This window comes from Opisthorchis viverrini (assembly GCF_000715545.1).
Source record: "Opisthorchis viverrini unplaced genomic scaffold opera_v5_250, whole genome shotgun sequence".
Taxonomy (NCBI): Eukaryota; Metazoa; Platyhelminthes; class Trematoda; order Opisthorchiida; family Opisthorchiidae; genus Opisthorchis; species Opisthorchis viverrini.
The window spans coordinates 364,328-374,198 of NW_008751905.1; the positions used below are offsets into that span (position 1 = coordinate 364,328).

At 46.5% G+C, this 9,871-nt stretch overlaps 2 protein-coding genes across 2 annotated transcripts in view; one reads left to right on the forward strand and one right to left on the reverse strand.

Moving 5' to 3' along the window:
* Positions 1-9,871, reverse strand: part of T265_08993 (hypothetical protein) — a gene marked incomplete at both ends in the record, with an annotated part of 55,032 nt that overhangs the window by 8,844 nt on the left and 36,317 nt on the right. The gene's annotated exons all lie outside the window — the stretch shown is intronic.
* T265_08992 (hypothetical protein) overlaps positions 5,338-9,871 on the forward strand; it is a gene marked incomplete at both ends in the record, with an annotated part of 21,764 nt that continues 17,230 nt past the window's right edge. The window contains 3 exons of the mRNA XM_009174942.1: positions 5,338-5,376; positions 6,333-6,433; positions 6,467-6,605. Coding sequence (XP_009173206.1) covers positions 5,338-5,376; positions 6,333-6,433; positions 6,467-6,605 — 279 coding nt within the window. The remainder of the gene's footprint in view (positions 5,377-6,332; positions 6,434-6,466; positions 6,606-9,871) is intronic.

Consider the following 9,871-nt stretch of genomic DNA (forward strand, 5'->3'; position numbering starts at 1 on the left):
ACCCCCAACCTGGAGGGCCAGGAGACTGTGTTCGTCAGACCTCTAACCATTGACCAACCTGGTATGAGAGACTCTGTGAGTGTCGCGGGACACTCTCCAGTATAGCTCAGTGGATCGCTGAGGTGCGCAAAGCGTCACACCACGGTAAGGTCCAGTCTCTTCGTGACGGTTGTGTGCTTATTCTTATACTTACCACATATACTCGTACTGAACATTGTATGTACATTTCAGCTCATGTACGCTTGTTCTTAGACAAATAAAACGTTGCTTATCCTCGAAAACCTGGACTCTGTTCTAACTCGTTCTCGGACTCATTCTAAACGTCTCACTGGTAAGAACTGTTAAGCTTGGTTGTCAAGACCTGACCTGCTCTGGGTTGTCTCCATCGGATAAATGGCTGGATGAATTGAGGTCTACGAGATCAACGGCCCGCTTCGAGGTCATCGATGGTCAAACACAGTCTTCGAAGATTCGCATGCCGCAACCACGTGCGTGACCCACGACATTGGATAGGTGGGACCACAGTATTGTACACTGCCTTGACCGCAAACCTGATGTCATCTCGGCGCCACAGGTGAAGTTCGGCGAACGTCGAGATGGTATATTGCCGCGGTGTCCAAAACTAGACAGGAGGGCGATTGTTGTCAGCAACCTTCGGTTCGAAAGCCAAACGGCTAGCCAGCGATGTTTAGCGTGAAACGCCAGTACGTTACATTTCTTTCAAAAGAAATGGTCGCCGCACTTGTTCTGACCTGAAGAATCAAGAGACTGTGTTGATCAGCTACCTAACGTCTGACCAACTTGGTATGAGACACTGCATGTGTCGCACGGACTTCTCTCAATATAGCCCAATAAATTACGGAGACACCAACCATCACGCATAAGATCCAGTCTTTTCGTGATGGATACTTAGCCGCCGCGGCCTCCGTATCTTCATAAGTGAGCTGCTAAAAACGGGGAGTGCGTGTATCCTGGGTACCAGTCTATCTCAACTGATTTAACATTATGGTTGTGTTTCATACCCGACTACACGTTTTCTGCCTTGCTGTAACTCAGGTGCACACAGGGACAGGAGCTTAGGATACCTCTGTGAAGGGTCGGTTGCTCCTCCCGCTGAACCCTTTCATAGACGTATCCTTAATGTCCCAACCATTGGTATCTCTCAGCCGGACAAAAACCAGGTGAAGTGTCATGTGTCATGGACTTGGTAATAATTGATTTTTCAGCCAATATCCCTTGATCGTGTTCACACTTGGCCGTGTCCATGTCTGGCCATGTGAATTCCGAATTATTGCCTCATTATCCTTTAACTAGTCACCGTGGTGGACTTTGCTACGAGATCTTGCTGATCTTGCGGAGGAGCTCTGTTCGACCTTCATCTTGACCGATGTTTGAAGTGCACGCACTGTACCAACGTTTCATCTGCTCAACATAGGTGAACCTCCGGAATTTTTCATGCTTGCAGTTCACATTCCCAGTGCGATGCCATCTTTCGCGCCTTCGGCCGCATAGGACACTAGTAGTAAGTGCGGAACGAGGGAGCCACTATGTCAACTTCACTGTCAATTACCTCCGCAATAGCGCTCACCTATGGATAAACGTCACCATCCAGATTATAAGCACTTACTTCAAACTTGCCCAGGGTTGTCAACGCCTTGTCGAAGAGGTACGTGGAGATATTCATAATCGTCACTAGCACATCGGTGTTCAAGAGTAATGCCCCGTCGTACAACCACAATCCGTTTGATATTTTTTCTGTGAATAAAATGACTAACAATGGATGGGGAAGGAACGTATTGCCTATACGCTGGATATAAAACTGCCAACAAGGACGCCATTGGCATCGAGTACCAGCCATATTTCAGCTTTTCCAACGATGCACAGGGGGGATTACGTGTAAGCTATTCGGAAGGCGAGCCCCACTGATATACCCTTCTGCTGGGTCAAAGATTGGCGACATCTCTGCATACACCATCCTGAGTTGGGTGCAGAAAATAGCACTCTTCGGCAAACCGTAAGTCGGTATGTGCAATATATGCCTCAACCATCACAGCTTTTGCTGCTGAATATATTCTCCAGTTGAAATCCCTGTTGCACACTTGAACAGTCGTTTTTATAAATGTTCCGTTGCTGATTCGTCGGTACCGATCTACACGAGCTATGCTTAAGAGATAAGTTGACGAACACCTGAAGACCTCTCAGTTCCGCTCTTCGAGGTGGGCACGTCTCACAGCCATATGACGAAACAGCCCGTAATCTAGCTTAACACGTCCCTTGAGGTTCAAGGAACGTTGCTTTGCCGCCACATGTATCTCAAGTTATCAAACACGACCCGTTCGTTCAGTTGTAGCACCCTTTCGGCGCCTAGCTGTCATGTCGACAGAACGCGGCACGAGGGCCTTAGCACTCCAAGGTTGCCCAGGCCTAGACGAGAGCAGTCGAGATTCTGAGACTGGGTTCGAACCACGGACCGTCCGATCCGTAGGCTGGCTCCTTAAGCACTGAGCTATCACGAGTTTTGCAGATGTGCAGAATGTACTTTGGAAATTCAGTGATACTGAACTTTCGAGTCTGTTATACTTATGGCGTTGTTCTAGAACCTAGGGTAGTTTTGGTCAACGCAACTCCTACGAAGCTGGATTCCCGCTTGTTGCTCTCGAGTCATTGCCTAACGATCGACCATAAGACGATGGAGGACAGGTCACACTAAGAGTCTTGGTACAAGTGGAATCAGGTGAATCCCTCTAATTACTCACGACGGGCCCTTAAAATAGATACCGCCACCTACTCTCCCAGATGAAGGCAAATAGATCAGACAAGCGTTACCTGAGGACTTCATCTCCATCCTTGAACAATGCGGATAGGAGGTCATCTGGTCCAGGAGCTCAGTGGCGCTTGACAGAGCATATGCAATCGTAAACCATCATGAGGAACTGCATCTTATCGTGGTGTAATGGTTTGTATGCCTCCGTGATCCATTTAGCTACACTGGAGATTTCTCAGAGATGCCTGACCATCACGGTCTCTTGGGCCTTGAGGTTGGGGGTTAGGATATGTGTGGTGGCTTATTCTATGAAAATTGAAATGCACTTGCATTTCCCTGTAAACACCGCATCCTTGCGGTCAGGTTTTTCAGCCAAAGGCTATGGTCGAGTGCCCTCCTTTCTGAGTGTCTTGGCAGTATCCCAGGCCGCATACAACCATGATACAGCTAAAACCACTCACGCTACATCGGCCTTGCGCGTGGTATTGCTAGCTGGATGAGCGAAAACAAGCTACTGATGATATCTTCCTCCCTTCACTGTAGCATTTTCTCCCTTTTACCCCACTCCACTCAAAAATTTAACACTCTCCGCAGGTTCAAGCACTAGGTTCAAGCCGTTACGTTCGCCCTGCATCATACTCAGCTGCAGATCCTTTACCTCCAACTTCAGTAGCAACCCTAAACTCTTCCAAGTCTGTTTTCAAACCCCGAAAGCTGTCGACTTAGCCGCCTTTATTGTTCGTACACTGCAGCGAGCAAAACAACAGGTGACTCTTGATTGCGCGTTTGATTCCCCCCTGCATTGATGTATGTTGTCTGTTACGAAAGAGGATACAGGACGCAAGTACTGTGATCGAACTGACTGCCTCCTCGCTCCCTTTCAGGTTCTGGGTACGCACCTCTGGTGATTTAGGGACTGCTACGGCTAGATATTCTGTGGTGGGTATTATATTGAGCGAACAGTCGGAAACGTCTCCACTTGATTATCTACCCGTTGATAGTCGCCTCTGAGCGGTTCGTTTGGCAAAGTCTGTGATGGGATGTCGAAAATTGAGGTCTATCACACTGTTTATTGTGTCTGCTTACGTCACAATTGACCGTATCTCTGAATCTGCTGAAAGCGGTTTCTATGGCGCTCCTGGTGCTCTTTTACAATGGACTTAAAGTTCAGATATCGTTGTAGTTGCTGGTGACATGAACGCCCAGGTAGGTAGACTAAGCTAGTTGAGGCCGGATTGCGTGGTCGTCTTGGACTGGACACGAGACGCGCGGAAAACGGATATCACATGCTTCAGATGTGTGCCTATCACAGACTGTTCCTTTGCAGTACCAATTTCCGAAACAGCGGAAATCGACTGGCATCGTGTTTCTCACCAACGAACCAATCCCAAATCCAAATCGCCATCAGTTGTCTGTTCCAGTAAATCCGACTGCCGTTTGTTGTCAAGTAGAGCCAGATCATTGATACAGAGCTGAAGGTTGCGCCCAGCATTGCTTCCTATTTGGACGGTCTCATCGGCATGGGTCACAAATCCGACAGCGCCTTGATCCACATACTTGGATTCAGAATGCACCGAAAAAATGCACCTTGTTCATGCGGTCGATAAAATACGTACCCCAGCACCTACAGATGTGACATCTCTCAGGTCCTTCATCGGTATTGTCCGTCACTACAGCTCTTTTCAGCCTTCCATGCATCGCCTCCGAGGTCCACTGAACCAGCTGCTCATCAAGGACCACAAGCGAACTTGATCATAAAAATTCCAACGCTCCTTGGACTCTGTCAAATCCATGCTGAGTCCCAATTTCCTTCTTACCCACTACGATCCGTCACCATAAATCTTTATGGCCTCGGGTGTTTCGGACTATGGGATTGGTGCAGTGATTTCGTAGGTATTTCCCGACAACAACCAGAAAGCTAGTGCACACACGGCCAGAGCCCTGACATCAGCCGAGCAAACTACTGTCAGATGGAAAAGGAAGCTTTCGCGATCGTGTTTGCCGTCAAAATGCTTCATAAAATGCTCCACGTTCGTCAGTTCACCCGGTGTCTTCGGGGCATTGCCCGAGTATGGTGGGAACACCGATCAGTAATGCTTAAGTACGTCGAATGGGTTTCGGAAGAAATAACTCTTCTGCGATGGATGAATTGATCAAACCCCATAGGTTGCGCTCTTTTGGCTACGTGCTCCGTATGCCAGTTGCCCGACTTCTTTGAAGGGCTCTTTTCGCACAACCACGCGAGAGTTGGAAACGAGCCAGGCGAGATCAAATAAGGACTTAGCAGCGAACCATGAAAGCCGTTACCAGCAAACTCAGTTACCATGGTCATTGTCGTCTCGCTGAATCGGAACCTCCAGACGGGCTACATTATTGGTTTTGGAGACAGTCAAATGTGGCCCTGTCGCACCCTTAGTGGCTCTTCTGCATTCAAGCTATTGCCTTCAATATATAGCTCCCCTTCCGATCTCTTCAATGAAAGGTCCACTGAGAACCCTGCATTTACACATCAGTTATATCAGCTACCGCTTTCAAGGCACAGCTATTCACTCCACACCACCCCCAACTAATAGATGAACAAAACTGTGGCAGCCAGAACCACTGCACGACAAGTACGCGTTTTTACAGCTGTTGCCGATGGCTTGTCTGGAACCACGTTGCGCTCGTGGTAAGGTTGATTTGTTTCCGATCGTATTGGATAATTCGATAACGGTCACGGCTAATCGTTGGGTGATCGGAGTGTTAATCTTTTAAGGCCGACTTGTTCTAACCGACCTCCTCGGAGGAAGGCGACATCACTGCTTCCACCAATGTGAATGTGAATTATTGTCTTCAGTATGACAGTACGACAGTATGATTTTACTTCCGTACCGCTTCGGATTGCGGTTATTTGCAATATGGAGGCTCGCTGGTTTTCTTGGTCCTTTCTGGTATGACTAAATATTGTGAATCAAAGCTCCACTCAGTATAGCCCGTGGGACCATTACAGCACTCAAGCCCAACCACCAAAGCGGTATCCCAGCCCTCGTGCTTCCTTCGGGTGGGAGCTAGGCACTGAAAGGGTGTTGCACCTGAATGATTTATTTTTTATTACCATGACATAATGACATCTTTCTTCGCTGCCCATCCCTCTTTCCACCCTCTGCATAGACTATCATTCGGCGTGGCTGTGTAGCAGTTATGCGTTATTATGTATTACTGATGTGTTGCTGTCAATGATGGTGATTATGATTATCTCAAGACCGAAGGACCGTCGAACACACTTCGACGATCGGAAAACGTGCGTTCACTTCGCAGGACATTTTTCTTGATGGGTGCAGCCCCTTTCACTACGAGCAAACCAAGCTAGTCACAGTAGGTAAATGTCCTTTCTTGGTTATTAAGCAGCTATCGACCATAGGATTTATCTGCCATTTTTGTCCAGATAAACCGAACGCCCGTGATTTTCGTTTCCTTCCCCTTTTAGATTTTATGACACCACAACAATATATCGTCCGATTGCTTCACCGCGAATGTCTGATCTAGATAACAGCGTAAGCAGTCCTGTCGTATAATTTCTTTTCTTCAGTTTGATTCTTCCAACAGTGAATGCTACTTTCAGCCGGTTGTCAGCCTCCCACCGATAGCGATATCAAATACGGAGGAGAATGAAGAGGGCGTATTTAAGCGGTAATTCGAATTTCTGGCACTTCACTGGTGCAGAAAAGCCAAACTCTACCGGTATGATAGGGCAGAGGATCCACCTGAATGGAAAGAACGCGGGAAAGGAGTTATTCAGATTTTAAAGCACAATAAAACCGGTCGGTATCGAGTGCTTATGCGCCGAGACAGGACCTTCAAAGTACGTCTTGTCAGAGCCTTTTATTGATGAGCCTTGTAACTCACGCAGAGACGAAGTCGTCTCTCTCCCTTCCACAGCAAACTTGACGAATTTATTTCTTTGAAGATCTTCATTATCAGTTTAGTTCACCCCAGCTTACCACATTACCACCTTTTACACAGCTCTTTTTTAAACGGAAAAATACCGTACTTTATGCTTCATAGTGCATATTTTCATGTGTATGTAAGCACATCTTGGTGTTGGTCACCAATTAATTTTACTAGTATAACCGAGCTGCCTGTGTTGTTCGGTTAGTGTGCTCCTAGCCCTGATTCATTCCTGGTGTTCGGGCTACATTCAGATACACTTTACGACGAAAGTAGGTGTTATGCACGGGACCAGACCATATAAACTGAAAACAGCGATGATGTTTCAATCAATCCTGCTAATGTTTGCTTCCTAATCTAATACCACTATGCTCTATTCGTTCGTCACCATCAGTGGCATCATTATCAGTGCTGAACACTTTCGCTTCGCTGTAACGCGTAGTGACAAGTTAAACGAAAATACGCTATTTCCATCTAATCACAACTGTTTTGCGGTGGTCAGTAAAACTCGACAGACAACATACTGCCACCTTTCGCACCTTCTGTAATCCTTCATGGTTGCTTACTATTTGCTGCCTTTCCTCCTTATTTGCCTGCTTGGGCGATGTTTGTGGAAATTTCGCAGGTAATGAGGAGTCACCCCATAGTGAGAGAATGAAGAGCATTGTACAGCTGTTTCATCCCTGTAGAGCTCGAGATAGCTCAGTGGTTAAGGTCCGAACTTACTGACCGGGAGGTCGGTTTCGAACTCAAATTTAACATCTCGACTACTCTTGTTTAGGCTTGGACAACCTAACAGTTTCTTAACACTCGTGCTTCCTGAGGGCGGCGTGGCAGCCAGGCCCCAAAAGGGTGTTACAAGTGAACGATTGTTTTTATTTATTCATCCTTGGTGGCAACCATCAGCGAAACTCCCTGCGACCTCAGGCAAACAGTATACCATCCGACTGTGAGTGGCTGATCAAGAGTCTGGTCAACCACTGATTTGAATGTCCACCAATACTCGCTAGATCCACTCTCCTGATGCTTTCCAACAACAACTAATCGGCTTCATAACTTTCTCGGCTTTCACAAGTTAACTCCAATCGTATTATGACATTCCGCGAGTCCCTGATTTATCCCTGTCATTATTCACAGTCGGATGTCGTTCAGTGCTTAAATTCTCCAATGTGTTCAGCGAATGACAGTAGCTAAGCGTAGCGTACATGTGAGTTGCGAAATCACCTAGCGAAACTCCGGATAACAGTTCGGAGATGTATGGTTCTTGGCGAGGTTTTCATTGCGTGGGTGTTTTCTTTCCGAGCGTGGCATAACTCATTGGGTTAGACAATAGGCTACTAGCCGGAATTTCCGTTTGAACTTAGCCCTGGATTCTCAACTACTCCTGTACAGACTTCATAAAGTACATCTCAGAACGCATCCTTTCCTCCCCTGGGTGTTTTTTCACAATGACAGATTTCCAAGTTTTCGCATATGGCTTCTGTCGTGTGGATTTTTTTTACCTAATCCCATTTCATCCTGTCATTACTGTTGCAACCAAGGCCATTGTTGATCCGAATTCCTCGTGAAACATTCGTTTTATTTCTTGAAAGGTGTGATCGTTTTGGATCGCGTCTCTGATAATTTATTGTCCAGTCAAGCTTCGGTCATATCTTCTTCCTGAACACTGACTTGATAAGTTCCCTCTTAATTAGTGCCTTACCGCTCGTACATAAACCTTGAGAACCTCAACACGTCTGGTGCGGTTCAGTTAGCGTTCCAGGTATGTCCTAGCCGTGCATAAAAAGAAGTGTTAACCTGTCAGAGTCTCCCAGTTCGCGACACAGAACACATCCATTCACACTGTCAACTCTCGACCTTCATTGAATAATTACTCAGTACAGTGTTTTTCCCTATGTTCCTATCAGAGTGGACTACCCAAACCAGAGGCGTAGAGTGGCGAGCTGCACGGTGGTGCGTCCAGGACGACAGTGTGAGCTGTCTGTCAAGTGGCCTAATTATTTTATTTGCTTTTTACTTGCGCGTGTCTACCGTGAAAATACTTCCAAGTGTGGACCAAACAATTGCTTGTTTGAAAGTCCCAGTCTAACAGCGCTAGGTTTCCACTTAGACAGCGAATTCGCTCAGTCGAATACAATCACTAGTAGCTACGGCTTAACGCGGCTGCATAAACTCTCTCGGCAGTATATTTTCGTAGGCCTACAGGGTAATGGTACTGTTTGGATGTCTGTTAAATTAGGAGACTTCACCCCTATTGGTATACTGGCACGGACACTAAACGAAGCTAATTTTCCCTCATTTCCAATGAGGAAATTCATACCTTTGAACTATCAGGTGGATGTTGCGACCATTCATATAACTTGTGCGGTGAACCACTCTTAGGGTTTATGTGCCTTTCCGTAACTTCCAGAGCTATAACTTCACGTGAGACACTGTTAGGCCAATGGATACTTGGTTCATATGAAAGTGCGATAGAAATTTGTCTGCTGACGTTTATGATCAGCTGTACGATGAGCTTGCTATTTCGAGTTGGTTATACATGTGTCGTTTTATTTTAAAGGTCTTACATGTACAGCATGATAAAAAACTTTAACCTTAACACTACGGAAATCTCCACTACATCCTAGAAGAAAACTTTGTAAAGCAAGAAACAAAAGCCTCGCTTACCGGTAGAAGCAGGCGAGGCGGTGGGGAATAAGAACCCTGACAGTAGACTCAGTAAATAGGAATTCATCGCATAATCTGGCTAGGGCATTATCACTCGAAGAGCCAGTCAACACGTGACTACGTGGTGTTTTTTTTATGATTAAAGGACGAGTAGCACAATACGGTGTCTAGGTGCCGGTTAATCATACTGCTGCTCAGCCGCTCGTGGCCGAACGATTCACTGTTCAGACTACTACCCAGGAGGTCGCCGGTTCGAAACACCCTGGAATTCCGTAAAGTGTGCGCGGCCAATGACTCCCAATGAGGATGAAACAGCTTCACGGTGTTTCTTGGCTTTTCAGCTTCACTTAAGGACGAAATCTCAATTGAAAATCCTTAAATCTCACACTGCCAACGTACAGTGGAACTGTCTACAGGATGAGGATGAGCTTCACGGTGTTTCTTGGCTTTTCAGCTTCACTTAAGGACGAAATCTCAATTGAAAATCCTTAAATCTCACACTGCCAACCAACG